At 40.7% G+C, this 20,774-nt stretch overlaps 2 protein-coding genes across 5 annotated transcripts in view; one reads left to right on the forward strand and one right to left on the reverse strand.

The window, feature by feature from the left end:
- The window catches only part of LOC145445181 (ras-associating and dilute domain-containing protein-like), a 32,099-nt gene extending 24,871 nt beyond the window's left edge, over positions 1-7,228 (forward strand). For 3 of the 4 annotated variants that reach the window (XM_080323330.1, XM_080323331.1, XM_080323333.1), the window contains exons 13-18: positions 245-401; positions 2,134-2,732; positions 3,688-3,825; positions 4,537-4,733; positions 4,796-4,914; positions 6,953-7,228. In XM_080323330.1, the coding sequence (XP_080179456.1) occupies positions 245-401; positions 2,134-2,732; positions 3,688-3,825; positions 4,537-4,733; positions 4,796-4,914; positions 6,953-7,052 (1,310 nt within the window). In that variant the 3' untranslated portion in view covers positions 7,053-7,228. The remainder of the gene's footprint in view (positions 1-244; positions 402-2,133; positions 2,733-3,687; positions 3,826-4,536; positions 4,734-4,795; positions 4,915-6,952) is intronic. The other variant, XM_080323332.1, reaches the window with a different exon arrangement.
- LOC145445220 (cytochrome b5-like) overlaps positions 1-20,774 on the reverse strand; it is a 392,395-nt gene that overhangs the window by 323,386 nt on the left and 48,235 nt on the right. The window lies entirely within an intron of this gene.

Consider the following 20,774-nt stretch of genomic DNA (forward strand, 5'->3'; position numbering starts at 1 on the left):
AAAGTTGTTAGCTGTTCCTAACAAAATGTTCAGTAGAATGGGAAGTAGTCCAATTATAGCCACTTGAATAAACAGTGCAAGAAGACAAAACCTACTTCAGTACTTAGAAAAGGTAGAAGTACTTCATTACCGACCACCTCTGAGTACCGGTAGCCTATGTAGACTTTGACACGACTGGGTCCTGACTTATGTTATACGTTAGTATGTTATGCGAGATAGACTTCAATGATTTTGTTCAATTCAGACGCGCTGCTGGAAAGCTACGACAACCACCCGCCGCTCGTGCTCCCGATGGGCGGCACAAGAATCGCGCTGAGCGTCGTGCCACAAGAACCCTGGTACTCGGCCATTCGCGACACCATCATCGCGATCGGGCGCGGCCACAAGTTTGAGTCCGCCAGGTAACTGCCGCGACTCGCGTTCGCATCATTATAGCCAGGGTTGCCATCGACATGGACCCAAAAATAAGGACACTCAAAAAATTAGAGTAGCATGAAAAAGCGCTTTTGTAGATACTATCTGTTCCAGCAACTCTTTGTTATTAGAAAGTGGATCTCACAACAGCTCAGGTCTATAGGTTGACCTTTAATCAGGGCCGAAACAGCACTTCGTCAGCCCCCCTAAAAAACGTTGGTCTCGCACCCCTAAACCAAACTTTTTCACCTCGTTGTGATTAGAGGCGTCAATCAATATCGAAAAAGGCCGTTCACCAGGTCTAGACAAAATCATATTTGAGCGTATGGAGCAAGCACTCGAGTAACAATGTTTGTAGTCTTGGTCCTGGCCGAAGAATACTTATTCGCATTGTTGTAATCGGGGAATATTGCTTTGAACAAATGCGATGTGCAATCGTTGGTAATGAATGATTGCTGGTTTTGACAGTATGGAATGCCCAGGTACCCTCTACGGCAGCTTCGTTGTAGTCTGTGGTCATTAGTGCTGATCGACTTGTGGAAAAATTATTCATCGACTGGCTCAAATTAAGCATTATGACACACTTATTGTGTTTTGGGGTAACAATGTGAGTTGAAATAGTGGTCTTTTCTTTGGCCACCAGGTTAATGTCACAATTGCAGCTACCGCAATGTGGGAAACACTCACCCTTCAATCTTCGTTAGATACTTTTGAATTCTCCCTCATAATCGTCACGAAAAACGTTTTTACGCCTGCTTATTTTAACTAATCAGATTTAGCCTTACTAGTAGCTAAGACTATATGTGCAAGTGCAATATAATTTAGATCAATTTATTAATGATTTATAGCTTTACTATTTTTTAACCAATGTGTCGACTGCACTGCGCCTTTTTTCACTACGAAACAAATACTGCTTTCCCCACAGCTTGAGCTTTCCTGCTGTAGACCAAACAGCAAGAACCTGGTACTGCTGTTTACACCTAAAATGACGTCCGCTGCGGTAGCTTGGTACAGACGAAACTGCTACACCACCACTCTCTGCCCTAGTTATCTCACCACTTGGAAGTCAATATTGTGGTGTGTACATCACGAGAGTTCCTTTCAGTTATGATGTGATAAAATCTCGACGTAAAAGCATAATTATAGAATATTATGCAACACAGATACCAGAGGTAAACGATCGACGTTCAGTAGTGGTTGAAAATAAGACAAATTAAGGACGCAAGTCGAAAATAAGGACATTTCTTATAAATAAGGACATTTGAGTTTTCTAAGACGTGGTCCTTCAAAATAAGGACAAATCTTAGAAATAAGGACGGTATGGCAACCCTGATTATAGCTCACGATCAGGGTTTGCAACTACCGAAATTCTTTGGATGTCAAATCTTAAGTAAAATAGTAGCAAATTGATTGCAAACCCAACCCTATGTATAACGAAGAAAGAGTTCTTACAGTTCAAATATCATAAAAAAAGGCTACTAGAAAAACTCAAGGGTGTCTGGGGGATTAACATTTTTCCACTGCATAAGGTCGTCGAACTACTGCATCCCGAGTCCCTATTCTCAAACAGGAGAGGCATGCCGATAAACTCCGGGGGAACTACCTTAATTTATCTGAAGAACTTCAAATGCGGTATTTCCCTTGCAGCACTTGCTACCTAGTTCCCGAATGTGCCAATCGGCAACAGTGCTCGGGATTCTAACTTTAACATTTTGACAGTTCCCCGGAGCAATGGCCCGTTAGTTCCGATCTCGACGGCTCCGACGTGGGCGAACGACAACCACCCGACGGTCACCACCACACCCACTCGCCATTGTCGTCGTCGTCAAATTCATCCGTGCATCTCAAACACTCGCGCAGGACTCCGCCGAGACTCGAAAGGTCATCAAACCAGACAGATTCGAATTACACTTCGGCGAAAATGATCACCGGCAACGACAGCCCGTCCTCAACCAGCGTCAGCTCGATTTTGTCTGATTCGGCTTCGCAAGCGTCGTATTCCGCCGATAAAAAGAGCGTTACGCATTCTAGAAGCCCGAAAGACTCAGCTCAGTATAAATACAATGACGTGGCGACTCCGAGGCCGGCAGCCCGAAAGACAGCGCCAGGGGTTCCCACCCCGTCGCCCAGATGCGTGAAGAGCGTTTCGGAACTAAAAACCTCGCCTACTCACACTAAAGGCGGCAGGTCCACCACCAAGTACGCGACGCTGGACAGGCCGAAAAGAAAGACCAAGAATAGGCAGACTATCCGGAGTTTAACCGACGACCAAAGCTGTGACTACAAGTCCTTGTCCACGGCGGAAGATGGTATCCCAGGTACGGCTTGTAACCAGAAGTGGTCAGTTACTTTACTTTATTGGACTACTCAAGTAGGTTTTGCCTGCTCTCCCTGCTTACCAAGTGGTTATGATTCTAGATTACTTCTACTTCATAGCTAAATTTTGTATGCAAAATTGGGTCCAGAATACTTGCTGTTAAATTTTATTGGGATTGCCTACTTATACTTGAACTTGAGCAGAAATTTACTACATTACTTCTACATTAGGATCAGCGATGGCTGCTTTGACCGCCTATGGTAAAAGAGTGCTTCCACTTTTTCCAAGTACTAAAGTACGGGTTTGGCATACTTGTACTATACTTATTCCGCTGGTTATATGGTCCTACTCCGATCCTGTTTTTTAAAGCTCGGGTCCAACTAATAGAAATGACCGTAATCCGGCCCAAAAATCTACAATAACAATTATCTACTCACAGGAAGGTATTGGATATTGATTGAAGCAATGCAAACAGGACATTAAAAACTCGAAGATCAAACCCAACCCTTATGTGAAGTAATTATGCCAACTTGGATTGACATGTGGCTTATTTCGATGGACGTTTCAGTTTAAATAATATTGATTCGAGGGCTGTCCTATTCTTTGTAAAAAGTACTGACCCGGCTCCGATACGAGTCCGGCCGTATCAGATAAAATCCGGCCGAATATCCAATCCGTCTCCGGCTCACGCCCCGCTCTAATTTGTAGTGTTGTGGTCGTATTCTTTATAGTCGCCAAGATGCATGTAGCAATTTCCTATGAGTTGCTAAAGGTATGCGACTCACCGACGGAATCTACCTTTTGAAACTTAACGAATACTTAATTTTCTTCTTCAACTTGAAGTATTTTTAACGTGTCTTAAAAATCGCAACTTGAACTTGTAATTGAGAAGGAAAGTACAGCGTAACTTCTAATGGAGTAGCAACGCTGACTATACTGCGTCCTCTGTCAATTAGACGCAGCGATTGACATCGAACCGCCCGATGCGTTCGTTGACGTGATAGATCTTAGCGCTGTTTGTGGGAACGACGAAGAATCGTCCGAGTTGAGAGTGCTGCCCGTAAACACTACGGTCATGAAGCGTTCCGAAATAGGTAGACGCTCGGTCACGAAATCACGTTGTGTTGCGGTTGTCGGGGAATGACGCTTTTGTTGGACTGCATTTGCGACGTTTTGTTCTGCGTGCTATTCATTTGTCACCAATTTTGATCCATCGTCTGCTGTTTTTACATTTCACTGCTTAATTTTACGATCAATCACAAGGCGTATGTGAATGATATAGAAGCGTAGCATGCTCATTGCTCATTTGCTCATGCTCATTATTATACGTCATCGCTTGTTCACTTCTGCGCATAGATGACTGTGTTGATAGTTCCGAAATATTCCGTTGTACCCTGCGCCCTACATGCAGGAAGCCGGACGTTTTCAAGGTGTTTCTGAGCTACGTCTAAAACTTATTAGAATTTCCCAATTCATTTGCGGTGGTGGCTGGGACGAGGCACATTATATTTCTCTATTTTAAAGAGATTCATGTCGCGTTAATGGAGATGCTTTCGCCCTTTGCAAGCCCCATTAATCCTGACCCAACCGATTGTGTTATGAAGCAAGATCGAAGACTTCTCCACGTCCAGGGCATTCGCAATTGACAAATAAATAATCACGAGGATAAAAATAATGAATTATATCGGTATAGTATACACCTAGCGAAAACTGCCACCGATTTTCCTGCGTCGAGAAAATCTATACCGCGTCGTCGCATTTACCTGCATCAAAACTGAATCTTTACACACTTGTCCCTTCAACAGAGGTTCAGAGGCCGAACGGGTACGCGTCCAACGGGAAGAATGACCCAAGCGACTCTGCGGCAAGCGAAGTCTTTATTGTGGATGTAGTCAAGGGAAAAAAAGGTCTTGGACTTGGATTAGTCGATGGCATGCACACGAGCTTACGCACTCCTGGAGTATTTGTGCGATCGCTGGTGCCCGACGGACCCTCGGTGAAGGTAACACGCCAATTTGCGCTTCGCATTCCGCTTTTTAGTTACAGCGCGATGCGTTTTTACAGCATGCCAGAATGAAGCATCAAGAAGTTATTAAGTGTTGGCTGCGAGAAGGGAGATTGCTGCTTGGCGATAGGATTTTGGCCGTGAACGGAGCGACTCTTGTCAGCATGGACTATTCAAGGTGTGTTTTGCTGGAATTCTGCACATTCGGCGCCTCGGCTATCGTAGAATATACACTCTTAGTGAAAAGAGTCTGTATTCTCACCAAAAGAGCCGAAAAGGGTGATAGGCCTACACGCTACACGAAAACCTAACCCAGAATTATATCGCGGTCAGAAATCCTATGCCTACTTTGTTGTAAGTGTGCCGCAAGTATTTTATAATTTTGTAGTGTGCAGCCACATGCCGAGAAAGTTTGGAAACCACTGGTGTAGATTTTCCGAATTTCTTTTCCTTGCTTCATCAATCGAGTGACGCACGCAACAATCACCAGACTCGTGTAGCAGTAGAATTCGTAAGCACGCGTACAGATAGGGCTGCATTTAAAACAAAAATCAATTTAAAACAAACATATTTAAAACAAGGCCCTTGTTTAAAACAATTTTTTCTATGCCGTGACGTCACGAATATTCAATTGTGACGCCATAGGGAGTGACATTGACAATTGATAATATAGGGTAAATATTGCTCCTTCGACGAAATATCTACGTACTATAGCTGTTGAACCAACTATTTTGAGGGTTCCAACCATCCCATATCGTATACGTCGGCTATATCGGGTGGTAATTGTCCGTAGACTCATACAACATGTTTTTTGGAAGGTATTTACACAATTATGGCATGATTTTGCAACAAAAAAACACAAATTTGTTTCAATGGCCTTTGTTTAAAAACACTATACAAAACATGTGTTAAACAAAGTGTTTTATACAACCATTTGTTTTAAATGCAACCCTCGTACAGAGGTGTTGCGACTCAGTAGAAGTAAAGGTAACGGCTAATTTCACTGAATTACAAGTAGAAATAATAATTTCAAAGACATGCTAAAGCTGTTTCAAGTAAAAGGAGAAAATGAAGACATGACAATTACTCGATTAGTTTCAAAATGTAGATTTGGTCGGTGGGTCGCATCCATTACGCAGGCCATATGATAGGTGGCCAACTGGCCACTTTCAAAATTGCATGGTCCATCGTCACGACTAACGTAAAATGACCAATAACACCACAAAATCGGTGCAATTTTCGAAAATAGATTCAGTTACCGTGATGCATTGTCTCTTACGCCCAGTTTTCATGACAATTTCACTCATACAGGGGATGTAATCATGTTTTAAAACTACTTTCTACTCTCCAAAATCTAAAGCGTATATAGTGAGAAATTTTGCCCAAGAGTATTAAACAGATGTGGGCAAAATCTAGTAACTGAGTGATTTGATTCTGAACAATGTATTGGGTTTGGGGTCGAGTATTCGAGTAATCACTAATCATGACGCCATAAGTGTATAAAAATGTAGAAATTTCAAATATGTACCTTTTATGCTACGACAAAGAATGTAATGGGGGTTTTACGTCACATTGAAGATCAATTGGTATATTTTCGATCATTCCTATTTCATTGCGCTTTATGGCAATGCTGTGAGTTGATCATGACTTCACGTGGATAGATCATGGCCTACTAGAAACAAAGGTCGTGCGTAGATATGTCGTTTCCATCAAAGTGCGTAGCGTTGTTCTAAATATTTCGTATGCTACGATGCGATCAATCGAGGTTTCAGGGCCAATTTAGCCGCATATGTCTCAAGTCATATATCTTTCTGAATGGAATTAGTCTTATGTTACGATTGATGACTATCTGTGTGGCTTTGTGAGAATAGTATTGGAATTACGTAGATTGAAGTTTCCGTAGTCGATCTAGTCGTAGTTCATCTTTGTCGTTCTGCCAACATTGTGCCAGGCTCACCCAACAATGTGGACTTCTCTTTTGGTCGTTGGTTTGATGAATATAATGGACCACTATCTATCTCTTCATATGTTTTTTTTTTTATCTTGAAGGTTAAACGCTTGGGGTTCGATAACCTTTCTAGTATATCGTTGTTGGTTTTTACCCTACGTATCAGGAATTTCATGAACAGTGATTGCCTTTTTCTGACTGCATAATTTTTCTGGTAGCCGATTTAACGAGTCCAGTAACTAGAACCGAATATATTTTCTCCTTCCAGTGCAATCGACGAGCTCCGGCAAGCTGGTGACCACATGCGCTTTCTCGTAGGCCGCGCCAGCGCTGACATCGCTATGAAGATCACATCGTCCAGTTGTTGATTCAGAGACACGTCCATTCTATTTTTCACCTCGAAATACTATGATGTGCAGTAAAGTTATACGAATTAACTCACTCCACCTGCCTTGCGCTTTGTTATTGTTTTTCTTAAATATTTGTTTGCTATGATGCTCGATGGCGACTTTTGAACAAAACGAAATAAATCGACCGAAAACTATGTATTTTACTAATTTTGCTTTCTTCGACGTATGATCTGGCGAAGGTGAATTTGAGCTGTAGGATGGTCTACGGTTAAAGTTGTTTCTGTTGGCTTTAAGCAATGATGTTTATATGAAAAATCCAACCGGAGACAGGTAGTCGTAGCAGGCAAAAGAATTGACTCTATATAGTTTAGTTTAGGGCTACCATATGATATTATAATGTACGATCCCTAACCAATTATTATTGTTGATGCTACTACAGTAGAAGTAATGCCACAGTTTTCTTCTCTGATGTAGGAATATAGGTACGAGGCATGCCAACTATACTTTAAACATTCGCAGCACACAGTAACTGTTTTGTTCTGTCCGTGAATTCACTTATGCCTATAGGGTTACCCGATTCTGGGGTCCGGAAAAAAGGACCCTTTTTACAAATTACAAAAGTCAGATTACCGGACCAGAAAAGTGCCGATTCTGGAATTTTGACGGGAAATCACGAGTTGACTGAAAAAAGGTCCCTCACGAACATCTGTCATGCAGATTTTGCGTCATTTGTGGTGGTTTTTTAGTGCTGCTTGTCCATTAGCTTCAATTGTGTTTTTTCAAGTTGTAAAATTATGCCATAATTGTGTCAATTCTTTCCAAAAAACATGCTATATGAGCCTGCGGACACGAATCACCCGATATACTTGACGTATATAGATATAGGTTGGTTGCAACCATCAGAATAGTCGGTTCAACAGCTATAGTACATATATTTCATCAAATGAGCTATATTTACCCTGCACTTTCAATTGTCAATGTCAATACAACATGACGTCACAATTTAATATTCGTGACGTCATGGCTTAAAAAAAAAACAATCAAAACATGTCTTAAACGAGGGCCTTGTTTTAAATTGATTTTTGTTTTAAATGCAACCCTAGCTATGACACACTCGATATCGGTTGCATATAAACTCTATATGAATGTTAAAATATCTCAGTATACCCCGCCACAGCAAGGCAAGTATATGGGTTTCACACTTCCAAATGCGCACGTGATCTACACAGAGGTGGGGTAAACATTGCTCATGAGATAATAAGGTTGATTTGCCGTGAGGACTATATTGGAATATGGTGGCTTGGGGTATACCATCTTTCCTTCGCACCTACATATTGTTCCAAATCTCAACAAGTATTTCCCTTCGTCAAAGTCGTAAGCAGCCCCGGGGGTGTTAGTGCTCACGCAGAACCACTGTTATAGAATGTGTCATGCCACTTCAAATGATTTTTGGACAATAGCAGTGCCACGCCACGATAGAAATTGATAATAAGCTCTGAAATGGATTATTGAGATACTCTACTTAATTCAGAAATATGACAGATTCGAGTTCATTTAGTACCCCAACCCATGTTACATTAGGTAGGCCTAAGCCGGTTTATTGAGTAGAACTGAACTCATGCAATCAGCACCTTTTAAGGCTGAACTGCTGGCGATAAACCTATAATTTCTTATTTTCTCGCACCATTATTATACAAAATGCATATTTTACGAAGAGGGTCTTATCAGCTGAATTCTAGATCAGAACGCACGGGCGATCACGTGACCGAGATGGAACGTGCAGATGAGAAGTGAGAACGAGTTCTTCTTGACATCGGCCAGTGACTTTATTCATCTCTCTCTTAGCCACTGAAAGAACAAAATATCACTAATTGACAAATTGTAAATATCGAAAAGCACTGTGCTGCTGGGAAAATCATGAAGTTGGTGAAAAGCTTAGGTCTCATTATATCAACAAAAATCTATTGATATTGCCGTTGGTCTTTTTATTCCGATTTGTTCATAAATCGCGTGGTATCTGACTGAGCTCTATACGGAAGGAGTGTGTGCCTGTATTTGTGAATCCTATATGGTAGTAACTAAATGACCCGCGTATTAGGGATGTGGGCCTGGAGCAAGGTCGTATCCAGAAAAATAACTCGGGTGGAGGGGCAAAAATTTGTTGAGGCAAAACAACCACACCTTAAAGAGATGGATAAAATATAGTAAAAACAATGGTCTTGGGCCCTTATTAGGTGAATAACACAACTTCTGGTGTGATCTTTATAGCCTACATATTACATATATTTCATCCACAGACAAAATGTTATGTTATAATGTTAATGCTATGGAAAATCAACGTGCCTTTACTTCCGTGCGAAATTTTTTCAAAGTTGATGAATTAAATTGGTTAATAACATTGCTACTTGCATATTAAATAAACGTTAAGGTTAGCGTAGCTCTTATTTTAAAAGGATTTGTCCTCTTTTTGCAATAATTTGATAGCGTCCGTGGAGGACGCCTAAATGTCCTCTACTTCTCTGAAACGGATTAAAATGCCATGAAAAATGCGACTCCGACGCAGCGAACACCAGAGTTTCGTTATAATTGGGTAAATCGGGAGTCGAGTCTACGTGATCACCTTTTTTAGTCAACACAGAGCTATCGGTCGAAATTTTTTCAAAATCACTCAGTTTTCTTGGAGCTTCCATAGTTTATGAAACGTGTACTCTTTTAGGGTCTTAAAATATGGTAACCCTTACATACGTTATCATTATCGGATTTACCGGTAGAGTTGATGGAAGCCATGTATGCAAATATTTAGAGGGCACGTAATTATACCTCTCGCCAGTTACTTTTGTTGAAGCATATGCTTTTATTTCGTGACCTCCGGAGAACGCTGTCACCATTAAAAAAAAACCGCTCACACGTACAACAACAAATTGAAAGAGAAACTTGTTTGGTGAGACGCGCGTGCGGTTTCAAGTTGCATTTTTGCTGGTCGCATTTGTACCGAGGGACTCAGATCGCAAGGACAGGGCCATCTGGCGCAATATTCGGCCAAGGTTCTATCGTCGGCATACTTTCTGGGATCGCGTTTCCTGTTAGCTAGGGTTACTATATTTTGTAATCGGGAAAGGAGGGCACTTTTATCAAATCATAAGTTAGGTTACGAAAATTGAAAACAGCTGATTTGAAATATTTACTGGAGAAGTTGCATGTTGTGTTGACTAAAAAATGATTTAAAAAAGGTCGTTATCACTCCGACTCCCGAATTGACATATTTTGATTCGACTCCCAAATGACCCTCTCGAACTTCCGCATTACGTATTTCGCATCATTTATTTTCAGTTGATCCTGACCATTAGCCTGGCGGTCAAAGCAGTAAAGGATGACGAATTTCCAAAAAGGAGGATATTTTAGCGTCCTCAGAGGACATTTTTGATTTCCTGAAAAACAGAACAAATCCTAATAAAGGAGAACATATGATAACCCTACTGCCAGTGTTAGCTAAGAAGTCATCTGCTCTATGGTGTTGTTTTTTGGCGCCGAAAAGCTGGTGGCTTCTAAGTGTACTAACCCCGCAACCGCTGGGATAGATTCAATTCTGTACATTATGCGTATTTTTATTTAGGCCTATATTTTCATTTTTATTTGTCAGGGAGACGGGTACACCCAACGATACTCAACAATAACTAAAAAAAATTACAGACACTCCATCGTGTGGTGTGAAGCGCGAAGAAAATTTTCCAATTGAATACGGTAGAGTGGGGTAAAACGCACAGGCGAGGTAAGACGGCCACCATCAATATGACAGAACAAAGCGAGAGTGGAATGCGTCGCAGTATCGCAAATAGGGTCGCATTTAAAACAAAAAACAATTTAAAACAAAACATGTTTAAAACTAGGCCCTAATTTAAAACATGTTTGTTATTTTTTAAGTCATGACGTCACGAATATTAAATTGTGACGTCATAGTGTATTGGGAGGCCTATCATTGGTTCCAATTTATCCTCATCCCAGTTTGTTGACAAAGTATGTTAGCTTCTGGCTAACCAAAAAGGCAGAATTCCTCCATATTTCGAGCAGCACTAAGATGTGGGGTGGGCCCGCGGAGCATCTGCAAAACAGAAAGCTGGCCACCTACGACCATAAAAAAATTGAAAACCACCGGTGAAAATGAAGTTCGGTGATCACTACCTTGCATGTCGCATTTCACTGTTACATTTTTGTAGTGTAATGTTGATACGTAATGTATACGAATAAAGATTCTCTCTCTCTCTCTCTCTCTCTCACTAGGGAAAGTTGCATTATTTTTCACAAAAGTTGCACTAAAAAGTTGCATTTATGGACAAGTTTCTTGAAATTATTAGGGTATGACATACACGATTTGATCCGTATGCAAGGCACTGTAGCAAACATCGGTGTTGGCGACTTCAACAAAATCAATAGCCTGAAAAAATTGACCCAGTGAAAATATGATTTTCGGCAGTCTAGCCTGAATGTAGACCTATACGTCAAATCAGAAATGACCTCAAATTTAAACGACATTGAATAATCAAGCGCTCGAATGCCAAATATTTTCAGTAAAAAGTTGGTTGCATGAAAAATCGAAAAAAGTTGCCAAAAATTGCATGATAAATCGAAAAAAGTTCCTTGAAAAAAGCAGGGATATACATATACTTCTATAATTATATCCCTGGAAAAAAGTTGGATGAAAAAAATCGAGAAAAGTTGCAAAAGTTGCAATATAAGATTATAAGATTCCTCCAAACAGCTTAAGACACGTACTACTATAGAATGTAAACATGTAATGGCAACGATCGATTTTGCAGCTTCGTTCCGCTTCGCTGAAGCTTTACTGAGACTTATTTTACGGCAGCTACTGTAGGATTTCTGGCAATCCAAAAGTCGTCTTTCAGAGCGCTGAAATAACTGAATCTGGTCTTGATCGAAAGCTACTGTCACACTGACTCCGAAAATGTAAATGAAAATATGATCAGGCACTAACCACTTAGAATTCGCCCTCCATGTCTGAATTATCGGCATTGTCCGAACAATCGGACACTTTTCATTCAGTGTGCATGCCTCTTATTTACTTCGCCCAGGCTAAGGTGGGTGTCTGATCTTAATGGCTACTCCAAGTTGTTTCGACACCTTCCTATCTTTTCATTGTATCGCAATCTTGTGATGTTTTGAAACGATGAAAATATTAATAAACCTGATTGATCGAAGAGCCGCAATGGGTCATTGGTATGGTCATTGTTTTGCGGTCATCCGAGAGAGAGAGAGAGTCTTTATTTTCATCGAACCAAAATACATAACAAACGGCAGTGATGGTGGTACAGAAAATATGCGTGCACAGTATTCGGTATTAGATAGGAATGATCGATAAGACCGTGAAGGTCATCTAGTTTCTAGTCTGATCACACCAGCATCAAACAGGTACACTTGACTCTGAACAGTCTAGCTGTAAAAAATGTTTAGTTAAGAAAGGAAAATAGAAAAAAAATTAAACAATGGTAGCAAATGATCAATGAAGCAATGTCTGGGCGAGGTAGGGCAACAGTGTTAGTGTAACGACAAGAGGTGATCAAGTAGGGCTTTTTTGAATCTATTATAAGGCAATTCACGGATATGTGGTGGTAATGCATTCCAGATGATAGGTCCCGAGTAGTCGATTCATCTCTTAGTTAGGTTGCTATTGGGTGGGGGTAAGTACATGTTTCCTTTAGACGAGGATCTCGTGTAATGGGAATGGACATGTTTAGCAGGTATGAAAAAGTCATCAAACACAGGAGGCAGACTATTGGAAAAATATTTGTGAACAACTTTTGATACTTCGAAGCGATATAGTTCATCAACTCGCAAAATTCAATGCTTACGGTAGTAAGGCGTACGTAATGGTCAGAGATGAGCGGATTTGAAATTTCTATGTCCTAATCCAATCCAAATTCGAACCTTCAAATCCAAATCCAAATCCTAATCCATAACTTTTTCATATTCATATCCATCCATGTCCAATCCTAATCCGATTCCAGCTGGAAATTCAGAAAAAATACTAATTTATGCAATGGAGGGATTCGAAAATTTTCTTTCACAACCAACGATTCACTTGATTCAAGATAACTTAGTAACCATAGGTACATTAATAACTGATCTGAAAAAAGTTTGTCGCCGTTCGCCACACGACATTTCAATCTCCCAGAAAATAGGTAAATCCAATCCAAATCCTAATCCATTCTGAAAAAAATGTATAATCCAAATCCGACAAAATTTCACAAATCCTGTTTTTTCAAAACCTAATCCTAATCCATGCTGATGCTCATCTCTGGTAATGGTACAGATGAGATCAGCCGTATCGCACGGTTTTGCAGGGTTCGAATTCTGCACAAAAATATTGTGCATGCATTTCCGCATACTACGATTCCATATTGCAGATGAGAGTGGAAAAGAAAGAAGTACATGGTTCGTAGTACTGATCTGGAAACCAAAGATTGGAGACGGGTCATTATTCCCACACACTGAGCTAGTTTTGATATTGTGGATTGTTCTGAACAATGCAGATTTTAGATGTTGAGGGTGATTTTTCATCTAAGTACGGAGCCTGACCATATTTTGATTGATATTTTTGGAATCAGTGCGACAGTAGCTTTCGATCAAGACCAGATTCAGTCAATTCTGAGCTCTGGAAGACAACTTTTGGATTGCCTGAAATCCTACAGTAGCTGCCGTAAAATAAGTCTGAGTAAAGCTTCAGCGAAGCGGAACGAAGCTGCAAAATCGGTCGTTGCCATTCCATGTTTACATTGTATAATACTACATATCTTCTAAGTATTTAGAAAGCTGCCGGAAGCTGTAAAAAAGTTGCAAAAGTTGCAAAAACCTGCCCTAGTGATACAAATCATGGTTGGATAGAAGTAGAAGTAGTGAGTCAAGCTTGAGAGCCATTATGCAGGTTACATTACGTACAAAATAAGGAACTGACTAGATTGAATAAATTGTATAGCTAAGTTGGACATTGGACTTGGATAAGGCAGCATGATTTTGCATAGGACTGCTGCAGGTGCAGGTTGCTTTTCCGGGAATCAGCTGTCGCCTTATCGCCCACTTGTGACGACAGAATCCCTCAACTCATATTTTGTCCGCCAGTCCGCGGCTAGTTTCGGCAGGCGGAATAAAAACAACAGATATCGTAGTTCTTCGAACACTATGCAGTACGCATTATGCAGATATGGTGTTTATGTGCCGTAGCTTGGTGGTGTGGGACTGTTGTCCGCGGGCATGCTGTAGCTGTCTCGAGCTATGAGTCTATACTGTGATGGTGCTTACGGCATATGGTTTATCTTTCTGCTGCCGATTACGGGGTTTTGTACCTTGTACTCATGGTGCTGCTCAGTATAGTATAGGCCCTAGACGCTACGTTCAGGGAACAGTTTCTTACGAATGGACTTGTTTTATGCCTCATCACTTGTTATTACGACTTGTGTATACCTATGTTTGTAGTTTTCCCTGCTGAATCATTTTTTAGACTTACAAGCTTGCTAAAATTGTGAGCAATAAGGGTATAATAGTATAAAAACAACCCTGTTTATGAAGAAGGCCCATCAGTCCTATTCAGATTTCATTATTTACGATATTGAATATTGCAGACTGGTTTGAAAATATTGATAGAGTTTGACAATAGAATAGGTGCAAACGTTTTCAATACCACTGTGATGCTAATAGCACATCAGCAGAAATATGATGACCGCGTGAATCATTGTGAATGTACATGAACAACATGATTTTTTTCGGTCTATAAAATTTCGGAATAACTGAAATATGTGTTGCCAGATTTCAAAATTCTCAGAAAAACCGGTTGCCAGCTCATAATATTTAGAGCTGGTCAACAAAAAGGATCCTGTTCCGGCAAATAGACATCCAAATGCCTACATTCTAACAATAAAACCGAAAAATCATATTCACCCCTCTGCGACCTCAAGGGCAGATCCACTTCTTGCTACAAGTCGAAATGACTATCCCAACATTCCCCCAAAAATATTTCAGCCTACGGAACACAATAGGGGACCCAGCAGAATCTTTTGAAAATGGATATTTTTCGAAGAAATAGGGATGCCCGTAATGATATTATAACGGATATTTGAAAAATAATTTTCACCCCTCTGCGACCCCAAGGGCAGATCCACTTCTTGCTACAAATCGAAAAGACTATCCCAACATTACCCCAAAAATATTTCAACCTTCGGAACACAATAGGGGACCCAGCAGAATCTTTTGAAAATGGATATTTTTCGAAGAAATGCCCGTAATGATATTATACCGGATATTAAAAAATCATTTTCACCCCTCTGCGGCCCCAAGGGCAGATCCCCTCCTTGCTACTAGTCAAAATGACTATCCCAACATTACCCCAACAGATATTTCAGTCTTCGGAACACAATAGGGGACCCAGCAGAATCTTTTGAAAATGGATATTTTTCGAAGAAATAGGGATGTCCGTAATGATATTATAACGGATATTTGAAAAATAATTTTCACCCCTCTGCGACCCCAAGGGCAGATCCACTTCTTGCTACAAATCGAAAAGACTATCCCAACATTACCCCAAAAATATTTCAACCTTCGGAACACAATAGGGGACCCAGCAGAATCTTTTAAAAATGGATATTTTTCGAAGAAATAGGAATGCCCGTAATGATATTATACCGGATATTTAAAAAATCATTTTCACCCCTCTGCGACCTCAAGGGCAGATCTCCTCCTTGCTACTAGTCAAAATGACTATCCCAACATTACCCCAACAGATATTTCAGTCTTCGGAACACAATAGGGGACCCAGCAGAATCTTTTGAAAATGGATATTTTTCGAAGAAATAGGGATGTCCGTAATGATATTATAACGGATATTTGAAAAATAATTTTCACCCCTCTGCGACCCCAAGGGCAGATCCACTCCTTGCTACAAGTCGAAATGACTATTCCAACATTACCCAAAAAGATATTTCAGCCTTCGGAACACAATAGCGTAACCAGCAGAATCTTTTGAAAATGGATATTTTTCGAAGAAATAGGAATGCCCGTAATGATATTATAACGGATATTTAAAATATCATATTCACCCCTCTGCGTCCGCAAGGGCAGATCCACTCCTTGCTACAAGTCGAAATGACTATCCCAACATTACCCCAAAAATATTTCAACCTTCGGAACACAATAGGGGACCCAGCAGAATCTTTTGAAAATGGATATTTTTCGAGGAAATGCCCGTAATGATATTATACCGGATATTTAAAAAATAATTTTCACCCCTCTGCGACCCCAAGGGCAGATCCACTTCTTGCTACAAATCGAAAAGACTATCCCAACATTACCCCAAAAATATTTCAACCTTCGGAACACAATAGGGGACCCAGCAGAATCTTTTGAAAATGGATATTTTTCGAGGAAATGCCCGTAATGATATTATACCGGATATTTAAAAAATCATTTTCACCCCTCTGCGACTCCAAGGGCAGATTCCCTCCTTGCTACTAGTCAAAATGACTATCCCAACATTACCCCAAAAATATTTCAACCTTCGGAACACAATAGGGGACCCAGCAGAATCTTTTGAAAATGGATATTTTTCGAGGAAATGCCCGTAATGATATTATACCGGATATTTAAAAAATCATTTTCACCCCTCTGCGGCCCCAAGGGCAGATCCACTCCTTGCTACATGTCGAAATGACTATTCCAACATTACCCAAAAAGATATTTCAGCCTTCGGAACACAATAGCGTAACCAGCAGAATCTTTTGAAAATGGATATTTTTCGAAGAAATAGGAATGCCCGTAATTATATTATAACGGATATTTAAAAAATCATTTTCACCCCTCTGCAACCTCAAGGGCAGATCCACTTCTTGCTACAAGTCGATATGACTATCCCAACATTACCCCAAAAATATTTCAGCCTTCGGAACACAATAGGGGACCCAGCAGAATCTTTTAAAAATGGATATTTTTCGAAGAAATAGGGATGCCCGTAATGATATTATACCGGATATTTAAAAAATCATTTTCACCCCTCTGCAACCCCAAGGGCAGATCCACTTCTTGCTCCAAGTCGAAATGACTATCCCAACATTACCCCAAAAATATTTCAGTCTTCGGAACAATAGGGGACCCAGCAGAATCTTTTGAAAATGAATATTTTTTCAAGAAATAGGGATGCACATAATGATATCATAACGGATATTTAAAATATCATATTCACCCCTCTGCGGCCCCAAGGGCAGAACTACACCTTGCTACCACCAGAGAATCCTATGAAAATTGATCATTTTTCAGGAAATAAACATGCTTGTACTGTTATTATAACGGAAATTCGAAAAATCATATCCAACCATCTGCGGATTCAACGGCAGAACTACACCTTACTACAAGTCGAAATGGCGATCCCAATCATGAACTTTTCCGAAAAAAAAAACACGAATAATGTAGACCCATGGCATGTTCGTTGACGTTCGACTAAAGTCAAACAATCACTTTAGATGGCACATTCACATGCAAACCAAGGATATACAGAGTTCGTCGCAAACATAGAGGATACAAGTTTCATTCGAAATCAGTATTCGTTCATAGTATAAATACAGAAATATCAAATTGCGAGTCCATCATCGCTTTAGCTGCAATGTAGCTGAGGCTGCGTTTGTGCATTACATATTTAATGCAGATCTCTTTCAGTATAACGTATCGGAAGAATTCATCAGCATGAAAATCGGGCTCCAACACTTTCATCAGTTCACAATTTTTTTTGATGACCGATGGATTGAACACATTCGTGATACGTGGCGCTGAGTACGCGTGCACAGTGACAGTCGAATTGACTCACTTTCTGAAGAGTTTCTTATGCAGGCATAACTTCGACATCAAATATCAATACGAATTTCCAGTGTCATCTTCTGGTAATAAGTCTGGCGGCGCTTTGCACTTAGTACGCTGAGCCAATTTGAATTGCATCATCAATTTCTTGTTGATAAGAAAAGTTCCGTGAGTTTGATGATTTGGTTCCTGGCACGCGTTTCGAGGCCTTTCACACAAAGCTGTGAAGTACGCGACTAAACTGTCAGCAAAGATTTCGTCAAATTCTCGTGGTATTTTAAACATTATCATTTGGAACTCCGTGACATTTTACATCCTGATTTCCAAATTTTCAATTGGTCTCATTCTTTTTCTCTTCACAATTTTTGGTTTTGGAGTCTCATCTTCGTCGGCGGTAGAATCATCGTCGCTTATAATCAGACGCTTATCTGGGCGTCTGTTTCGACGCGACACTCCAATCCTAATGAGTGTCGATTTAGCAGGCGTCGAACCCTGTCTGCTGCACTAAAATCTGCTACCGTGGACTAGGCAAACCTTGCGTATCAGTCTTGTATTTAATCTACCACAACCAAGAGCTCCATACTGATTGAGGCATAATTTGAAACACAAAGATGCGTAAGCGAGATTCGCAATAGTGCTTGCTCGTCCGTTGCTCGATGGAAAGGAGGGCGAGACAACGGTAACGAGGGCTATTTATACACTAGGGAAAAGATAATTAAAGAGTAATCAAACAATCAAATCACTAAAAATCGTACAAATCACTAAAATCGTAAATTTACAATGATTGGAAAAACCTAATACAAATAAGGACAGTTACATCAGCGAGAACTGATTCCTCTAAAAATGTACTCAAATATAGAGACTACCAAATAACATGCGCAATCGCAAACAAAAAATATACATAAAATAAATACATAAAATATACATAAAAATATATATATCCATTCTGAGTCTTCACAGTAGATGAAACGTCACGGCTTTCTCGATAAACGTTATTGTCATCATACACAACTGTGGTACCATCCTTCTTCATTACGTTGGTGACGTAGTGTCCCGCGTTGACCGATTCGCCAAGCCTTGAAACTATGGCGTTTAAAGTGAAGCACTTGCCTCCATACTTAATCTGTTCCTCTGCTGCAAGGCTGTAGGAAAGAATATTGCTACGACCGTTCCTTGGTGCATGAACCACCAATAAACTCGGAGTCGACAATATCTGACGATGCATACCCACCACAGAGGTACATTTCAAACAAGGTTCTGTGGTCGAATCATCGAATTGCTTTCGGATATTGTCCTCCAGTGACTCAGTTGCATTATCCCTGACAACAAGACGGATGACTGTTTTGTTTGTGGTCGATTGATTTATGAAGCCACAGAATTGGCAAGCTCCTCGTAATTCAATATGCGTGTTGCAATTCAGGTTGGCCTTTTCCAAAATTGTGGGGATATTGCTGAGCTCGAAAAATTCTATGGCGTCTTGTTGTTGTTTCGCTGGAAACTTACAAGCCTCAGCAGATTCCCTGACGGCATTTTCAATTTCCTGATCCGTACTGTAGCAGACCGCTGGTCCTTAACGTAACGTCCCTAGATAACGCCAGGTATACTACATACTTTGCTCGTTGTACTGGAATTTCCATGTGACTCACACACGCGATTGCACAATGTTCCGGATCGTAATCCTTTTGTCTCGTATGGCCTAATTACCATTATGATCCTTCTACTTATTACGCGAGTTAATCACCGATTGCACACTGCGAGGGCGTCGCTGTCTATACCTTTTTTCCCGTATTGCTCGGATATAAGCGCCGGCCTCTTTCGCACGTGTATGAGACTCATTTTACTACGCTACCTGACGCACGTCTCTTTTACTGCAATACAACCATACCGAGTGTAATGTGAGTTAAGAAGTCGCCGACGCCAAAGACAGCAAGCTACAAGCAAGTCGCTCAGCTATTACTGCTCCAGCACGACACAGCCACACTGTTACATGATGTCATCGAGTTCGGTAGCCTTACCGTTGCATGATGCCATCAAGTTCGGTAGCCACACTGTTACATGTTGCCCGGAGTTCGGTAACTTACAGCAGAGCCTGACTGTTACAGTACTCTCCTTGCGGTTTACTAAGTTAGAAATGATTTGAGCTGTATGATTGATGGATTGGATTTCTTCAATATCTCCTGCCCAGCTACACGGAAAGCACGAAGCTACTGCCTGTACAATTGAATTAAACCAACATGTGTTTCCCATGTTTTTCAATCCTATGCCGGCGACATCTTTCAGAATGAATATTTCTTTAGATTTTTTGACATCTGAATGGACGACCTGTGATGTTCTTGCAAAATCGTAAAGAATCCAATGGCGAAAATGTGTTTGATCCAATGGGAATTTCACGGTTCCTGCTGAGCATATCACCCGGGCGACAAGGCAAACGCAAACTCCACAGCTGCTGTTGTCTACCTGCTTCAACACATTCCTTGCCTTGCACCGCGCCTTCAGTATCCGTTTTTGGCTAGATCTTGAGCGACCCAATATGGAGCGTAGTCGTTGTTCTACAAGTTTGGCCAGATCCTCTTTATTTTTTGAGGAAGAATCAATCAAATACCACATGCTTGAATGTTTTGAGTACCACAGAAGAAAAAAGTGTTCGTTGTACAGAACAGGGAGAAGAAGGTGGTCAATCGTTATGTCGTGATTGCTCAAAACTGACATCGCAAAACAGAAGGGCATCGAATACTAAATCAAAACCATCGCCGGTAACTAATCATACGCACAGGTTTGTCAACACGAGAAGCTTTTATAATCGTCATTCACGCACGTAGGCTACTGCGAATACAGGGTGCGTACTATAAACGGGTAGTGGGTACACACTACACAGGTATCAACTTGAATTTG

Source organism: Botryllus schlosseri, chromosome 8 (genome assembly GCF_051294905.1).
Source record: "Botryllus schlosseri isolate E-star chromosome 8, Bs_hap1, whole genome shotgun sequence".
Taxonomy (NCBI): Eukaryota; Metazoa; Chordata; class Ascidiacea; order Stolidobranchia; family Styelidae; genus Botryllus; species Botryllus schlosseri.